Genomic DNA, 19,743 nt, shown 5'->3' on the forward strand with positions numbered 1-19,743 from the left:
CGTCTAAATCAAACGATGGTCGGGTACTCGGGCTTGCCAGCTATTCGTTATCGGGTAGAACATCTGAGATTAGATTTCTGGGTATTTTGTAGACCGTTATTCCACTATGTAAAATTCAACATGCCTCAAGGTCGCTACAGCATATATTAACGATGTTTCTTGCACAATGTTCTTTTCACCAACTTTAAACTCCCTCTGCGGCCAACCCTTTTTTATTACTAATTTGCTCGATCTCTGCTATCGCATAAACACAAAAGGCAAGGGAATTTCATAAACCTAGCTTATTGCTCGAACAACATGCACAAAATGTTACAATTATCCCACATCTTCCAACCGTCGTCTTCATATTTTAATTTGCTAAGAACCAATTCTAAGATCTTATACATTTTTTTGAAATGTGCGGAGTGACCTACAGCATGGGAGAATGCAAATATTAAAAATGAAGTTGTCAAGCAGAACTTCTTTAAGGATTATTTTTGTTGAATCTTCGAAAACGTATCGTGTCGGATCTTAAACCATCCATCCATTAAATATTGATAAAATAAACCAACTCGTACTCCTAGACAAAATAGGTAGTGTCTGTCTTCTTTTCTAGATAATTTATTTCATTCTGCCATTCAACATTTCTGTAATACCTCTGATTATATCATTTGAAAAACATAAAAAAATATTTTATATCATTTTAATAACCTATTTTATGTTACGGAAAGAAATGGCGACTGTTGAACGGTCATACAGAACTCAGAGCTTATCATAATATGCAGTCTTAACATACACAAAATAATCTAAACAACCACATATAAAAATAAAGCTTTATGGAATACCTACAGATCGCTGTTATAGAAATAATATAATTTAGTTTTATCCAGAAAATCTAGTATTCCTAGAATAAATAATCATGGTACCTTCAAATAGCTCCATGCGGAAGAATCATAATGATTTAATCTACTTTTCAAGATTTTGCCTTTTCACACGCTTTGGAGCGAGTTCATCGAGTGCAGTCGCAGTCTACTCGGATGACTCTCTATTGGACTACGGAATGAAATGATGGAGCCATGTTTTATCCATTGTCACATATCGATGCAAAAACTGGGATTTATTACGCTTAATCATATTCAAACACTGCTCCGAATCATCAACTCGTCGTTGTTTTTGTTCAAAAGTGAGCTCGCACGGCACTCACTTTGCACAGAGCTTTCTCATATTCAAATATTCATGAATGATATGGTGTACGCGTTCAGTTGACATCTTTAAATGGAACTTTAGTGTCTGCTATTGCATTCAATTTCAATTTACGGTCATTCAAAATCATTTTGTAGATTTTTTTAACGTTTTCGTCGGTAACAACCTCTTTTGGGCGTCTACTGCGTTCACCATCATCGGTGCTCATTTCACCACGTCTAAGCCAAGCCACATCAAGCCAAGTTTTTGCTTCATCTGTATTTTATCCCTTCAAAAAGCAATAGTTTATCAACACGCTAAATTCTTTTTTATGCATTCTTTTCACAATTACAAAAGTTGCTTCCCTCAAAATACTATATTTCACAAATTGACGATCCGACAGCTGTGCATCTTTTGAGGGTTAGGGCTAACTAAGAAACATATGGATTTAATTCTAGTAGCGCCATCTATGTATCAGGCCGGGGACTTTTCAATTCACCTATTAGCACTCATTATTAACGGCCCGTCTAGACAAAAATAAGAAGAAAAAAATCGACCTTATCATCGAAACCAACTAACGAGCAGCAACTAAATAAGGAAGCTGTCATCCCCGTATCGTGGACGTTATACGCTCGTCACCTGCATCCCCCACACCCGCTACGGATATTCCCGTCCCGCACAGATTAAAAACCCTTTCCTGGTCGAAAACAAACACGACTTTTACGACGGCCCTACCCTCCGGGACCCGGCTAATAGGGCGCCGGGGACCGGCCACCCCTCCGACGACCCCGGAGGCGGCAAATCCCGTAGTAATCCGTGAAGGACGGACAATTTTTCATCGGGGTTAATTGATAAAAATTATGCTCGTAGCGAGACCCAGCTGAATCTCTAAGTGTTTAATAATATTCTGTAAATTGCTTTCGTGCCGGGTCGGGAGGGGGAGGCGGCCGTGGAAATTACGATGGGGCGTGGGGTGGCGGAGGGAAAGACGCGGGCGGCTCGACTGTTTTTTTTTCGCTCGGACCCCTAATCCGTACTTCACAATTCCACGTAATCTATCATTTTTACGCAATTTTTGCAGCTGGTACCTGGAGAAAAAATAGGCAGGATCTCGATAAAACCGATTTAATACGTTTTGAAATACTTGATGATGTAAATAATGTATTATTCATTGTATAAAATCTTCTATACATGTTGATCACATCTTGTTACGTCTATAAAATATATCTGCTGATTAATATTAACAACAATGGGAATTTTTATGAATTAATTATTCAGAAAAATTAATATCCAGTAATATATTTTATTCGAAACATCGTTGATTCCTTTCAAAATTCTAAACAATTATTGGTTTCTTCCTAGAAAACAGATACATTAAGGCACTATTAGAATAATTACTTACACCCAGATCAACGAATCTCAACTGTCGTTGAAGAAATTGAGTGATACAATTTTGGTTTGACTTTTTTTGACACTAAAATCGGATCAGGTAAAGTTACCCGCGGCCATAGGGGTGTAGTGCAAGTTGTACTACAAATTGAATAGACTTATTTCATATCGGTCAGACAGTCGGTGCAATCGGTCGTTTAAACTGCCATTTGTAATACGATAACTTTTACTACAGATCGGAGAGACAGTCCATGCAATCGGTCGTTTAAACTGCCATTTGTAATACGATAAATTGTACTACAGATCGGACAAACAGTCGATACAATCGGTCGTTTAAACAGCGACTTGCAATACGATAAGTTGTACAGCAGATCCGACAGACAGTCCGTGTAATCGATCGTTTATACTGCCATTTGTTATACGATAAGCTGTACTATATATTGGACAGACAGCCCATGCAATCGGTCGTTTAAACTACCATTTGTAATACGATAAGTTATACTACAGATCGGACAGACAGTCCATGCAATCGGTAGTATAAACTGCCATTTGTAATACGATAAGTTGTACTACAGATCGGACGGAGAGTCCATGTAAGCGATCATTTAAACTGCCATTTGTAACACGATAAGTTGTACATAGGATCGGACAGACAGTCCATGCAATCGATCGTTTAAACTGCCAATTGTAATACGATAAGTTGTACTACAGATCGGACAAATAGTCCATGCAATCGGTCGTTTATTCCGCATTTGTAAAACGATAAATTATACTACAGATCGGACAGACAGTCTCTAATCCGTACTTCACAGTTCTACGTAATCTAACACTTTTACACAATCTTTGCAGCTGGTATCCGGAGAAAAATAAGCAAACTCTCGATAAAACGGATTTAATACCCTTTGAAATACTTGATGTTGTGAATAATTTATTATTCATTCTAAAATCTTCTAGACATTTTATGATATCATGTCGATCATCTCGAAAACGTCACTTAGAAAAACGCGTTTCAGGTAAAGTTAACCGCGGTCGTAGTGGTGTAATACAAGTTGTACTACCAATTGGACAGAGAGCCGATGCAGGTGATCACTCAGATAGGCCATACATAATGCAATTTCTAGTACGACCAGTTGTCCCACAGATTGTACAGACATTCGATGCAATCGGTCGTTTAATGGCCATTTGTTATACAATAACTTGTACTACAGCAATAACATTATTCACCAATATCTGAATATTTTAACAGGTCAATTGAAAAGTCCCCGGCCTACCATAATAAAACACATTTTTTTGGCAAAATTATTCTTTTTTATTCCCCAACCCTCCAACTTGTCGGTACCATTTTTGTAGTACGATTCGTCCTTTGCTTCAAAATAAGCCTCAGTTTCGGAGATCACCCCTTCATTCGACGAAAATTTCTTTCCAGCGAGCATTCTTTTGAGATCTGAGAATAGGAAATAGTCACTGGGGGCCAGATCCGGAGTGCAGTCCACTCGGATGACTGTCGATTGGACTTCGACGTGAAATGATGGACCCGTGTTTCATCCATTGTCACATAACGACGCAAAAACTCGGGTCTATTACGCTTGATCATCTTCAGACGCTGCTCCGAATCATCAACTCGTCGTTGTTTTTGGTCAAAAGTGAGCTCGCGCGGCACCCACTTTGAACAGAGCTTTCTCATACCCAAATATTCGTGAATGATATGATATACACGTTCAATGGATATCTTTAGAGTGTCTGCTATTTCATTTAGTTTCAATTTACAGCCATTCAAAACCATTTTGTGGATTTTTTAAATGTTTTCTTCGGTAACAATCTCTTTTGGGCGTCCACTGCGTTCACCGTCTTCGGTGCCCATTTCACCACGTCTAAACTTAGCATACCTTGATGGTTAATTCACAAACCAATGATCCGACAGCTGTGAAATTTATGCACGCAGCTTTTGAGGGTTAGAGCTAACTAAAAAACATATGTATATAATTTTAGTAGCGCCATTTATGTGTCAGGCCGGGGACTTTCACAATTGACCTGTTACTTATCTGATCGCCCTCTTATACCGCTCAAATACACGACGATTTTTGTTATTAGTACCAGCAGGTTTTCTAAATACTAGATCTCCACGTGCTTGAAGTTATAAACGTGCATGTGATCGCGTAAATTACACGATCGTTACATTACCTAGGCGGGGTGAAGGGGGCGATTGCGGCAAACTCGCTCGCTTAGCGAACATCCCAGATTATACTCAATAATTAAACAATTACGGCACGTTTAGCCGTTCCCGGGGGAGAGCGCGGAAGAGATTGGCTCGTTCCGGCGCGTCGGCTGGTTCCCTTATGATATTAATAACGGACTAACCTGAGATCACGCCCCGCCATGATGGGGTTTAAAAGGTGGGTAGGACGGGGAGGGGTTGCGTTGCGAAACGACGAGAACTCGAATGAGAGCGACGAATAAATAATAAAACTCAGATTACGCGAGACGTTATTAACTGGAAACTTGTTTTTTGGAGAGGCAGACGAGAAACGATGGTTCAGCGGCCAGATTTTGGTATACCGATTTGATGTCTCGGTTCACTGCTTCTAAAATGTAACCAATCGTAAAAATGTAAGCAGATCGAACAGACATTCCATGCAATGGATCGTTTAAACAGCCACTTGTAATACGTTAAGTTGTATTACATATCGGACAGACGATTGATGGAATCAGTCGTTTATACTTCACGTACGTCATGTGATTTATGGTACAACAAATAGTATTATATATCGGATAGACAGTTCACACAATCGATAGTTTAAACTACCACTTGTAATTTAATAATTCGTTCGACATATCGGATAGACGGTCGATGCAATCGTTCGTGTAAACAGCAGGTACCTCATGTGATTTTTGATACGATAAGTTGTACTACAAATCCGTCTGACAAACGGATGCAATCGGTCGCTTAAACTGCCACTTGTATTACGATAAATTGTACTACATATCGGACAGACAGTCGATGCAATCGGTTGTTTAAACTGCCTTATGTAATACGGTAAGTTGTACTACACATCGGACAGATAGTCCATGCAATCAGTCGTTTGTACTGCCATTTGTAATACGATAAGTTGTACTACAGATTGGACAGACAGTCCATGCAATCAGTCGATTATACAACCTCTTGTAATACGATAAGTTGTACTGCAAATCAGACAGACAGGCCATGCAATCGGTCGTTTATACTGCCACTTGTAATACGATAGGTTGTACTGCAGATCGGAGAGGCAGACCATGCAATCGGTCGTTTAAATTGCCATTTGTAATACGATAATTTGTACTACAGATTAGGCAGACAGTCCATGCAGTGGGTCGTTAAAACTGCCATTTATTATAATACGATAAGTTGTACTACAGATTGGACAGACAGTCCATGCAATCGGTCGTTTAAACTGCCATTTGTAATACGATAACTTATACTATAGATTGGACAAACAGTCGATGCAATCGATCGTTTATACTGTCATTTGTAATACGATAAGTTGTACTGCAGATTGGACAGACATTCCATGCAATCGGTCGTTTATACTACCAATTTTAATACGATAAGTTGTACTACAGATTGGACAGACAGTCCATGCAATCGGTCGTTTAAACTGCCATTTGTAATACGATAAGTTGTACTGCAGATCGGAGAGACATTCCATGCAATCGGTCGTTTATACTGCCAATTTTAATACGATAACTTATACTACAGATTGGACAAACAGTCGATGCAATCGATCGTTTATACTGTCATTTGTAATACGATAAGTTGTACTGCAGATCGGAGAGACATTCCATGCAATCGGTCGTTTAAACTGCCATTTGTAATACGATAAGTTGTACTACAGATTGGACAGACAGTCCATGCAATCGGTCGTTTAAACTGCCACTTGTAATATGATAAGTTGTACTGCAGATCAAAGAGACAATCAAAGCAATCAATCGATGAAAATAACGATATATATTTTTTTCGAACCTCAAGCCATTAATTCGTACTTCACATTTCTAAGTAATCTATCATTTTTATTCAATTTTAATACGATAAGTTATAGTACAGATTGGACAGAGAGTCGATGAAATCGGTCGTTTAAACTGCCATTTGTAATATGATAAGTTGTACTGCAGATCAGAGAGACAATCAAAGCAATCAATCGATGAAAATAACGATATATATTTTTTTCGAACCTCAACCCTTAATTCGTACTTCACATTTCTAAGTAATCTATCATTTTTATGCAATTTTCCAGTTGGTATCTGGAGGAAAAATAAGAGTAATCCGATTTCATACGGTTTGAAGTACTTGATAATGTAAATAATGTATTATTCAGAAACTAACGCTAAGATGGGGTTTCAAAGTTGGCGAGGATGGCGAGGGTGTGCGAAGGGTTGCGAAGCAAAACGAGGAGGACTCGAAAAGTAGAGCGACTCATAAATAATAAAACTCAGATCACGAATCTAATTATCTATTTCACAAATAAAACACATATCTTTTTTAATATATTTTATTAACAGACAAGATAAGGCTGGTGGAAATACAGGTACTTATTTAACATACAAAATCAACTAATTTAAACGCTATAGGACTAATTTATATAAAGCCTACTTATATATATAGTAGTATAAATTATTTTCCGCTTCCTATATTAGTGTGTAAGTTTAATTGATGCAATCTGAGATCGGCTAAGTTATCAATACTGGTTAATATCAAGAAATAAAATAAAACTAAAACCGATCAACAATGTGTATAATGTTTAAAATTTTTATATCTCTCTTGGAAGGTATCTTCTTGAGTTTGAATTATTCGACCAGAAACTTGATGTTTTTTCACAAAAATCAAGCAGAAGATATGATGCTTCGAAGGAAATGTTTACTAGATATGTAGGCAATGGCTGAGTATAGTACAAAGCGATTAATACCTATTTTAAATTAAAAACAAGTGGTAGTGTTTTGAGCAAAGCAAAAAATCCACTTTTCTCTTATAACTCAACGTTTCTGAGTGAGTATTTTAGAAAAGCCTGAAATAGGGAGCCATTGGAATTCTTTATTAGACTAGATCAATTTGTATTAGAATTTCTCAAAATCGGTGGGAATTAGTTCTCAAAAACTAATGCCATTTTATGCAATATTGTAGTGTTAGAATTATTTGCTATTCTCTAGTCCTTCATGTATAAATTCGTTCCCTTAATGTCTCTATTTGGTCTTCCTACTTTAGAATTTTTCCCTATAACTCCTATAATATATTTCTCTGATATATCCATGCCAAGTTCACTTAAATTGATTCCCATATCCTCTTTACCTGTCTTATGTTCTCCATACGCTGTAATTATTTCCAACTAAGTTGTCTCCTTTCTATGTATCCTTCCATTTATTCAATATTGAAGTCTTATCGTATTTCTATACTTCTCATCTTGTCCATCTTTGTTAGACCCCTAATTCCTCTAAGACATTACATTTCTGATGTTAGTAATCTAACATTTTTAAGGCCAAAAAATGGTTGTCCGCCGTAATGTCCGTGTCTTTATGTTAGATTTAATCCACTCCAGACAAAATGTTAACTAAAACTTTATTTTTGTTCATGTTTTTATTCGTTACATATCCATTAATGATGTTAATATTGTGCGTGTTTAAAAAAGGACATTCTGATTCCCCCAAGGATGTCGTTGTATTAATATTACGCTTCATACTATAACAGCTGATATGCTCTATCTAAACATACAGAGTGACCCAGAAAAGACAATTTCAGAGTAGTATATCGTTACGCCGACGGATTTTCTGATATAATAAGAAAAGCAAAGTTATAACAGATATACTTGGCATCAACAGAGAGCCCAAGTATTGCACAGTCAGGAGTCCCAATTTACGTTCAATAATGTTCACAAAATGAATGTCCTTCTGAGCCCTCGTGTTTAACAAGCAACCAAAGAATATCTGGTGTGACTAGTCATGTATCACAGAGTTGAAACAATGATCTCGATGCCTATGGTAGTTGAATCACCGAAAAATCGATACCGAAAAATGCTGTTTGTCGAAAAAATAAGTATCTATCAGTGGTCGGTCAGAACTACAACAGGACTTTGCTGTTGTCCTGAATTTTCAGTGATAAGAAGGCAGCTGTAAATGTTAGGGCTACTGTTATTACGGCTGGGAATAACAAGGCGGTGTGGGCTAAGGCTGCGTAGATTGGCATTGCGCATAACGAAGCGATGTGGTATACGGTGCGCAGAAGACCATGAGCGGTACATCTGAAAAACAACACAATTCTTATTTACAATATGGTTATTACGTATTTTTCAAAATATATCCGGACAGAATTACACAAAATAGCACTCTTGATGACATGTTTCGAAATAATATAGTTCAGTTGGATTGGCCTACAAACGCATTTGATTGATTCATTTCTATAACGCCATTGTTTGTTTCAGTTTGTTTAGGTTGCCATTTTTGTGTCTGACATAAAATACAAATACAATAATCACTATTATTTGATTACAATGTATCTTCATCCCCAAAAGTATTGTGTATCCATTGTATGAGCGGAAATAAAAAAACAGACGTAGTTTTCCTTGCAAGAAACAACCCAAGTTAGCTAGATTAAGGATGTGAATGTGACTTAGCATTGCTTTTACCTGGTACGTATACAATTATTTATATATGTTTATATGTTTATATTTTTATATTTACAGGAATACAATAAATCATGAAAATATTACACCAATTTAAATACAAAATGTACCCAAATGGGGTGATAGCAAAGTGACATTGAAAGTAAATGTGAGTATACTACATGAAACGATTTAAGTTATCGTTTAAAAAGTTGCTTGTAAAGTACAAATATATATTCGTTATATATATTAATAAGGATGTTAATAAAATATATTAATATAAAAAAATATGATACAATTTGTAGACCAACAAGATGAGCTTCATTTTATAGACAAGAAATTATCATACCTGTTTTATTATATTGTTATTAATAGATGCTTAAGCTTCTTGTTAATTCCTTGATATTACCATAACAAAAGCACAACAGCAATTATTATATATATGATACATTTTAATTTTTTGTTGCTGTTCTTTCAAGTATTACTTTTTGTTATGTCTTCTCCATTCTGACGTATATGATACGATTTAACTGTTTTAATTATCCATTCCATAATTTTCGCAATAACGTTGTAAATATAATTATAGCTTGACACAATAAATTGTTGTGTTAAACAAGTGAGGAAAATATTCTCAGACACAGACCTTCACCTGTGATGCGCTGCTTTTAATATGAGGTAACAAAAAGATATAAACTTTAATACGTCTTATTTGAATTGATTGCACTAAAGAAATATGAAATAGGGAAAAAGAGCTATAAACAACGTATTTTGATTATATTTTCCACGAGATATGTTATGTTTTCAATTAGATTTCAGCCATTTTTATATTCACATTTAACTATTAATTATTTATTACATATTTCTATTTCATTGTTTTTTATTTATTATATATTACTTTTTTATTCATTAATTATATTCATTATATGCTTATATTTTAGCTATTTAATATTGTATAATATTTGTTTTTATATGGAATTTTATAATAATAAATGGTTTTGAACAATCACATTATGGTTTTATGTAAAATTAAATTGGTCTCCAGAATATGACGTCAGAGGTTCATCACGTGATGCCTATTAGACATTAGACACCCCATCAATCAAAGATTTGAACAATATCATTTCGAGTCAAAAGCATTACAATCTGTATTTATATAATAGTAGCCCCATTATTTTTGAAGGATCTATTATTTCGATCCCGATAAGACCAAAACTAAAATATATATTACAAATCGGTTAAAACTGCCACCTGTGAGCTAAAGTTACATTTATTGCCAAGAAAACATGTATGCTCCATTTATATTCCCCTTCCCGAAAGATGGCGCCAATGTTTTGTCAGCTCACAGAGAAAACTGTATGTTGAATTCAGACTTGTATCAACAGATGGCGCGCAAAATGGCACAAAAAACAACTCTATGAGATCATTATAACCAGAATATATACATATAAAAAGATAGAATGGGAAGTCAAATCAAAACTAAATTCCGTCCTTTTCAACTTTTATCTAGCCAATCCTCCTTATGACTCTCAGATAGAGATCTAAACTGAATCTGTTAATGAACTGGATGTTTCCAAGAACATGAACAGTAAACACTGTTAATAAATATCAGATTAGATAATGTTTTTTGTGTTTTAAAATTAACTCATTTCAGTTTTAACTAATATATGAATAAATTGGTTTGAAAGTCAATAATGCTTTAATAATATAAAATAAACTTAATTATTCAAATAGAGCTTAGCGCGCCCTCTGGTAACTCACACACCCAACTTACTTACAACTTTTTATATAGTCTATTCAAAATTCTTTTGTACATACGTCATCAAGATATTTAATGTATTGCATGTCGCAATTGGTAAATTCGCTTCACAATCAGACAATATTTTCCTTCTCATTTTATTCTAGTTAAAAAGAGATACAATTTTATCTGTCAAAGTCGTCCGGTTGTCAGACGTTAACTCTAACCTATGAACTATAGTGGCTCTATAATTGATTGTAGTTTTTAGATGTACTATAATGTTAAAATAAGCTATATTTGATAACATTTTTGTTCGATTATTTTATTTAGATTAGAATTTTGTTCTATATCAAAGCCTAACTGAACTAAAACTCAGAGTTGATGCGGCAACATTGCGACGTTTTGGCGTAACAAATTTAGATGACGTTTGTACAAAATAGCTTTAATTATACTACAAAATTTATAATGCAACGTTGCCGCACCTAATTTAAGTTTTCTTTCATTTTGGCCCTGACAACAAAATATTATTGTAAATAAAATAACGATACAAATTAACGTTATAAAATATAATTTACGCTAAGATTATACTACATCTAATGAATATTTATTGAAGGATTCTGAAAGGCCACAATAGTTTTTAGGTTAAAGTTGTTTTATTATATTTACACTAACATATCAAAATGATCTCGACTAGTATCAATATAAATAAAATTTTATAGACTATTTAACTATTAACTAACTAAATAGTTATATGTCCGGACGCAACAGACTCCATTCCTTCTCTTTTTAACTAGAGTAATGCTAATTCGTAGAACGAGAAAGAGTTTACTGAATTTGTCAATACATTCGGCGGTGTTGATGACGTGCTTTGGCGGCTTTATTGGAAGGACTATATGAATATTTTATGAATTTAACTCACCTCAGGTGACAGGGATATGCTTCCACCACCACCAAACTGATGGCGTTCAAAGCGCAAACCAGCAGAACCTTGACGATTACTTCCACCACCGTAAAGATAATCGTGGAGTAACCGAAGACGTGGATAAAGAGGATTTCTGCGCCGGCTTGACTGGCCAACAGCAGCACTATCGCTATTATCTTGGACCTGGTGGTAAACTGCAGTAAAAATCCGAATAGGAACAGAGCCGGTATCATGCAGCATGACCTGAAATGATATCAAACTTAGACGATGTAAATGTCTTTCTGTATACGTCACTCACCATGCCAAGGTTTCTCCGTACAAATCATCTAAATAAATATTGTAGTCAAAATCAACCACGCAGTTTGATATCAGGGACAGAAATGAGTTATTGGTGAGGTTACAGTTGAGAAAATGATGATCGGTTAGATCCGTATCGATAAATCTGAAAAAAATTAGGAACTAAACACAGCTACTATGCATTTTTTATTCGAGATTAGATTTATATAGTGAGCAAATATGAAATAATTGCAAGGAAAATAGTAAAAATAACAGTTTTGTTTTCCCATACAATATACCAAAGTCACAAATCATTAATATCTTTATTGGTTGTCAGATATTTATGTATGCTTTCGGAAAATTATTTTGTGTTTAAAAATGTTGAATACCGGTTAAAACTACCAGCCACTATTATTAGATCGCGATTAGATTAGTATACATAACAGGTCAATTGAAAAGACCCCGGCCTACCATAGTAAAACACATTTTTTGGCAAAAATATTTTTTTTAATTCAACATAATTACCCTCAAGAGTGATACACTGATTATAGCGACCCTCGAACTTTTTTGAACGATACCATTTTTGTAATACAATTTGTCCTTTGCTTCAAAATAGGCCTCAGTTTCGGCGATCGCCCAACGAGCATTATTTTGAGATCTGAGAAGAGGAAATAGTGACTGAGGGTCAGATCCGAAGAATACGGTGGATAAGAAAGCAATTCGAAGTCCAATTCATGGATTTTTGCCATCGTTTTTTTTTGTGACACGGTGCATTGTCTTGGTGAAGCAGCACTTTCATTTCTTTGAAATGAATCTTCAAACGGCCCAGTAACGCTATGTAATAGTCGCTGTTGATGGTCCTTGCTTTTTCAAGGTAGTTAATGAAAATTATTTCATGCGCATTCCAAAATACAGACGCCATAACCTTGCCAGCAGACTGTTGCGTTTTCCCACGCTTTGGAGCGAGTTCATCGTGTGCAGTCCACTCGGATGACTGTCGATTGGACTTCATCCATTGTCACATATCGACTAAAAAACTCGCGTTTATTATGCTTGATCATCTTCAAACACTGTTCCGAATCATCAACTCGTCGTCATCAACAAATATTCGTGAATGATATGATGTACACATTCAGCTAATTTCTTTAGAGTGTCTGCTATTTCATTCAATTTCAATTTACGGTCATTCAAAATCATTTTGTGGAATTTTTTAATGTTTTCGTCGGTAACGACCTCTTTTGGGCACCACTGCATTCACCGTCTTCGGTGCTCATTTCGCCACGTCTAAACTTAACATATCAATCCTTGATGGTTGATTTTCCTGGGGCATTGTCCGGAAACTCGGCATCAATCCAAGTTTTTGCTTCAACTGTATTTTTTTCCCTACAAAACGCAATATTTTATCAACACGCGAAATTCCTTTTTATCCATTTTTCTACAATAACAAAAGTTGCTCTATTCAAAATGCTATAATTCACAAACTAATGATCCAACAGCTGTCAAATTTACACACGCATCTTTTGATAGTTAGAGCTAACTAAAAAACATATGGATTTAATTCTAGTAGCGCCATCTATGTGTCAGGCCTGGGACTTTTCAATTAACCTGTTATCCTCAACAGGAACATCCTTGAGCTTACCTTGAATTATTGATGACGGAGTTTTCAAACGTCATGACCGACGTCTTAACGTTGACAAACTCCGAGCTCTGCACCGAGCAGTTCCAGAAATTGACGTGGATCAGGTTCAAATGCGCGAACGTGACATTGTCGAACGCGCAGTCCCTGAAGAAGACGTTCTCAATGGTCTCGTTGAACTTCCCGGTGAAGTTCTGACCCTCCACGAACTTTTTCCTCATCAGGTATTCCCGTTCCCTCAGTTCCTTGATCAGCGTGGAAGAGAAAGTCGAGATCCCCGTGTAGATAAACCCGACCAGGAAGTGAACGGTGGCCAGGAGGAGCGTGGTTCGAAAGTAGATGGGCGAGGACACTTTCTGGAAAGCTTCCCGGAACTAGAACAGAACTAGATCAGCTTCCACAATACGCTCGGTGCCCGCTCCGGTTACTACCGAACAGAAACTCTGGGAGACGATGTTCCTGGTGGGACTGCTGGGCCGATCCCTGTAGGCACTTCGACTGGGAAGCTCCAGCTCCGTCAGCCCGTACTGGGTCCTAGTTTTGTTCAGTTTGTGCAACCGCTGGTAAACGGCTAACGCCTCCACCTCCCTGGACGCTTCCAGAAGATACCGGGGTGATTCGGAGGTCCATATCAGCCCGATCAAACATCCGACAGCTGGTAGGATACTCAGCATCAAAAACCTGCAATTAAATTTAGATATGATCTAAAAATCTCTGTATGGATTTATATTCTAACATCATTTAGTATTACAAGTTATCGTAATTTGAACAAAATGTATTAAATTAATTCTTATATTACGCGGAGCAAAAGTCCCGCTACCATTTCTAAAGATAAGTAAGATTGAAAAAGAATTTTTCAAAAAATTGAAGTATGATTGAAAAATTATATCGGCTAAACGATGACAGCGTTTTGCTATGCAACTTTCACCTCTTTTAAGGCATTTAATAAATTTGAAAATGTTGAATCGCTTGGGGCTTATTCACATAAACTTTTGATTTTAAGAAACCCCATAAGAAAAAGTTTGGTCCTGTTAAATCCAGAGATCTGGCTGGCCATGCTATATCGAACTTAGTCTTCGTGGAAACACGTAATTCAACAATTGATTTGTTGAACGAGCTGTGTGCGCTGTGGCCCCATCTTACTGAAACCAGATGTCATCTAGTCCTTGCTCTACTATTTCAGGCACACGAAAATTTCGTCTTGAATCAATGAATCAATTTTACCACAGAGCGTTAGGATTGCATTACTGTACTCAACTCGTTAATCAGGATCACTCGGTAGCAATTTTTTGACTAATTATATAGAAATAAATCACCTGTGCCAGGAGCTCCAATGTTCCCGGTTGTCTTTCACTATATCGGCTCCTAGAGTGGGCATGGTGATATGAAATATAATTGCGGTGTATAGAGCTCCAACTGGCCACAAAGAGTGCAGAATGGCGACGTATCTCGACCTGGTGGCGCGTGAACATGTCTCAGCCATGTAACTGAATGCAAGAGGGAAGGCTCCAGCTGCACCCACACCAGAACAGAATCTACAAATAACAAAAGGTTAATGTTATTTAAAGTTAAATGATGTTTAATTAAAAGCATTGGTTATCAATAAATTTTAACAAAACGTTCACCATTGTGACAAAATATTAAATTTCAAGGTATTGTTAATCATTAATTTGACACGTCAAAATAATGATATCTTTTGGAGATAATAAAAAGTTACTCATTACCCGACTTAATTTTTTAACTACACGGCCTGACACATAGATGGCGCTACCAGAATTAAATCCATATTTTTTTAGTTAGGCCTAACCCTCAGAAGATGCGTGTATAAATTGATATATAATTGACAGCTGTCGAATCATTAGATTGTGAATTATAGCATTTTGAGTGAAGCGACACTTGTTATTGTGAAAAAAATGGATAAAAAGGAATTTCGCGTGTTGATAAAATATTGCTTTTTGAAGGGAAAAAATACAGTTGAAGAAGTTGGCTTGATGCTGAGTTTCCGGACACTGCCCCAAGAAAATCAACCATCAAGGAATGGTATGCTAAGTTTAGACGTGGTGAAATGGGTATCGAAAAGAGCGAACGCAGTGGACGCCCGAAAGAGGTGGTTAGCGACGAAAACATTAAAAAAATCCACAAATGATTTCGAATGACCGTAAATTGAAATTGAATGAAATAGCAGACACTCTAAAGATATCAACTGAACGTGTACATCATATCATTCACGAATATTTGTGGGTGCCGCGCGAGCACACTTTTGACCAAAAAACACGACGAGTTGATGATTCGGACCAGTGTTTGAAGTTGATTAAGAGTAATAAACCCGAGTTTTTGCGTCGATATGTGAGACGAAGTCCAATCGACAATCATCCGAGTGGACTGCATACAATGAACCCGCTCCAAAGCATGGGAAAATGCAACAGTCAGCTGGCAAGGTTATGGTGTCTGTATTTTAGGATGCGCATGGAATAATTTTCATTGACTACCTTGAAAAAGGAAGGACCATCAACGGCAACTATTATATAGCGTTATTGGACCGTTTGAAGAACGAAATCGCCGAAAACGGCCGCATTTGAAGAAAAAGAAAATGCTGCTTCACCAAGATAATGCAATTGGGCTTCGAATTGCTTCCTCATCCGCCGTATTCTCCAAATCTGGCCCCTAGCGACTATTTCCTGTTATCAAATATCAAAAGAACGCTCACTGGGAAGAAATTTTCGTGAAATGAAGAGGTGATCGACGAAACTGAGGCCTATTTTGAAGCAAAGGACAAATCCTACTATAAAAATTTTATTGAAAATATGGAGGGTCGCTATAATCAGTGTATCGCCCTTGAAGGGAATTATATTAGATAAAAAAAACTAGTTTTGCCAAAAAAATGTGTTTTACTATGGTAGGCCGGGGACTTTTCAATTGACCTATTAATAACTCATACCTGACAGTCATAAACGTCCCGTAAGTCGGCATCACCGATGCAATAGCTGAGAACAAACTTGTAACAATCAAAGCTAGCAGCAAGGCTTTTTTTCTTCCTACGTTATCCCCTAAGAGTCCCCAGGCGAAAGATCCACACGCCATAGCCAAAATTGTGATGGATACTAAAAATAATTGAAAAATCTTCAATCACCGTTTACTCTTTTCAATTTTTCGATGATTTTTTCATTAGATATCATCTGAAGTGATCTTCTATCACGCAAATAAAACGCAATATGAACTTACCCAACCATTCCTTTTTATTTTCTTCAATGCACAACTGCAGTTCGGCTGCTGGCAATATGAAACTTAACATCGTTGTTTCCAGACATTCAGCCGCCAAGGCAAGGCCCAGGACGATGGCTAGTACCACCTGGGCCTTGCCCATCGCCGCTTGAGACAGCGCGTCCTCGTGGAAACCCACCAGGGCCTCTCCATTTGGTGCTGAAACTGTTGAAACTGTTCTCGTTTAATTACACTTCTAGTTGTTAAATAAGAATTAATATTAAGTTCATTTAGTGAACGGTGTTTCCAGTCAGTTGAACATTTTGCACATCATAAACAAATTTATAAGTCGTATTGGAAAATTTAGCCAAAAGATTTACATGGAATAATAACACTTTTTTGTAACATCATGTTTGACAAAAAATTAAACACATGAAACAACTATACTGGTTAGTCGGAAGATACTCTCAACTTGATCTAAAATCAAAGAGGTTGATTTATAAGACAATCATAAATCCAATTTGGACCTATAGGGTGCAAATATGGGATTGAACTAAAAATTCAAATCAACTAGTCATACAATGCTGTCAAAACAAGGTTCTTCGATTGATTACCAATTCCTATCGCTATGTAACCAACGAAGAACTGCACGATGACCTGGAAATCAAATGGATTTGCGAAGTTATCCAAGATTTCGCCTTGAAACACGAAAGAAGATTACTAAATCATACCAACGTGCAAGTAATACAACTGCTGGACAGCGCAGGATGTAAGAAAAATGAAGAGAATCAAACCATACGAACTTATATAAAGTGTGATATATAGTGTAAATTATAGCTATAAGTTATTATAATTTTATAATTGAGGAATACATATTGATGTATTTTCTCGCACTCGTCTTGCTTGTTAATTAATTTAAGTACAAATGAAATATAGTAATAAGTTAATTTATAATTAATATTGTACTAAGCGTATCTAATAAAGATGTTATCAAAAAAAAACCTTTTTTTGTTTGTTTTTTTTTGGGCCATTTTTTCAGTGATCCTAACGCGCTTTCACGTTTTGGACTTGGCCGAGTTATCTAAATTCCGTCGGGTTACTGTCAATTTTCAATCCCTCAGTCCCCGTCGATTTGTTTATTTCTTTCTGCCCTCCTTAGCCACCGAATAATGGCCATTGACAATTGGTTATTACAATTTGTCTGTGTATTTATGTCAACATTAATTATCAAGTAAGGTCCAGATACTCAAAATCTACTTGATCGCGTTAATTGTTTATGACTCTACCGACACTTCTCGTATCTGATATCTGCCTCAGTGTCCTTCACTTCCCTTAATCTAAATCTGCTGATTTATGCAGCCATATTTTCGTGTCCTATTGGTAGTTGTACCGCCTTTCTGCTTAAGCGCAATCTCTCGCATCCCACCCCCTCGCAGAAGTCATGGACAGTTCTGCCATCGCATGAATTGTTCCATGCCAGCTGCCATCTGTCGATTGTTTCGCTTTTTTTCAGATTTGATCTGTCCCTTATTTGTCCATCCCTGGTTATCCATGTCTACTATCGCCTTTCTTGTTGCTTCTTTTACCAATATGTAGAAATCTGGAGAATATCAAAAAGCTTAGCGGGGAAATTCAAAAAAGACATTCCCAACTGAAATCTGAAGGGTCAGGTAATTTCGCTCAGACAAAAATATCATCAGAGAGGCCAACAATCCAATGAACGCCTCCAAACTGTCTCCAAAACCATCTAATGTCACTAAAAGTACTAAAAAAATCACCAGCTATCTTAAATCCAAAAAGGCACCTGAATACGATGAAATGTCAGTATACCAACTCAAAGAGCTTCCACAAAAGCAGCTTTCGGAATTAACCAACATCTTAAATTCCATCATGCGGCTGCAACACTTCCCAAAAATTTGAAAACATGCACGTATAGTCGTGATTCCGAAAAAGCACCAGATTCTTCGCCTTCAGACTATAGGTTCGTCAGCCTGCTTGGTTCAATGCCAAAGATTGCTAAAAGAGCGATCCTGTTTGCAAAATATAACAAGATACTTTCATGGATAATTATTTCCCCTAAACAAAGAATTACTATTATTTATTTATTTTTTACTGGCATTTTAAAAAGTGAGGTGAAAAGAAGAAACTTTGTTTCTAGTGTTGATATTTTCCAATGGGCTTTTTCGTATCCGATGATCTTCTTTTCATCTTCCTCTTCTTCATTTTTCGTTATGGATCAATCAAATCAAAAATGGCAATAAGTTCATTGGATTATTTAATGTGTAAATACCAAAAACGCGGATCATTTTTTCACCGAGACCTTACCTCTTGGTTCGTTGGTTCCATTAGAAGCCGGTTCCAGCGGTGGCACTAGACAAGCGGATTCTTCGCACATATTCGATCGGCAATCATCGATACCGGCTTTGGCTTGGAACCATCACGGTATTCATTGGTGAATTGAAACTAAAACACTGTATTTATCCCGTTAAATCTTATTATTTATTTACTGCACGACAATTTTAGCACCTTTTAATAATTCAGTGCCAAATTTATAAGACGATTTCTACGTCTGAATGTTTACTTTCACGGATACCAGCCCAACGGTGTTGATATTTATCGAAAAACCGCAAACACTATCACACAACCCTCAAATTCCTGTTACCATCGTGGATATCGATCGTCTAGACGAGTTAAACCCTGAACCCTGAAAGCAAAATCGATACAAATAGAGATTTAGAAAACTTCTAGCATATTTACACAATATTATTGTGTAAATATATGTAATAATCAGACTTATATA

General features: G+C 36.5%; 1 protein-coding gene across 3 annotated transcripts; it reads right to left on the reverse strand.

Moving 5' to 3' along the window:
* Positions 1 to 8,133: 8,133 nt before the first annotated feature.
* Positions 8,134 to 19,732, reverse strand: LOC143194883 (synaptic vesicle glycoprotein 2B). 3 transcript variants are annotated; one of them, XM_076401659.1, is made up of 10 exons: positions 19,470 to 19,732; positions 19,269 to 19,414; positions 16,965 to 17,168; positions 16,681 to 16,843; positions 15,059 to 15,277; positions 14,174 to 14,423; positions 13,746 to 14,116; positions 12,129 to 12,272; positions 11,828 to 12,073; positions 8,134 to 8,813 (listed from the first exon to the last, which is right to left on the reverse strand). In XM_076401659.1, the coding sequence occupies exons 2-10, from the start codon at positions 19,336 to 19,338 to the stop codon at positions 8,633 to 8,635; spliced, it is 1,848 nt and encodes a 615-aa protein (XP_076257774.1). In that variant the 5' UTR covers positions 19,339 to 19,414; positions 19,470 to 19,732; the 3' UTR covers positions 8,134 to 8,632. The 3 variants fall into 3 exon arrangements, with proteins under 3 accessions (XP_076257774.1, XP_076257775.1, XP_076257773.1); XM_076401660.1 differs by having other exon boundaries at positions 8,484 to 8,813; positions 16,965 to 17,162; positions 19,470 to 19,608; XM_076401658.1 differs by having other exon boundaries at positions 8,484 to 8,813; positions 16,965 to 17,177; positions 19,470 to 19,608.
* Positions 19,733 to 19,743: the final 11 nt, after the last annotated feature.

This window comes from Rhynchophorus ferrugineus, unplaced genomic scaffold (assembly GCF_030347505.1).
Source record: "Rhynchophorus ferrugineus isolate W39M unplaced genomic scaffold, kcgeb_rfMv2 rfM4, whole genome shotgun sequence".
Lineage (NCBI taxonomy): Eukaryota > Metazoa > Arthropoda > Insecta > Coleoptera > Curculionidae > Rhynchophorus > Rhynchophorus ferrugineus.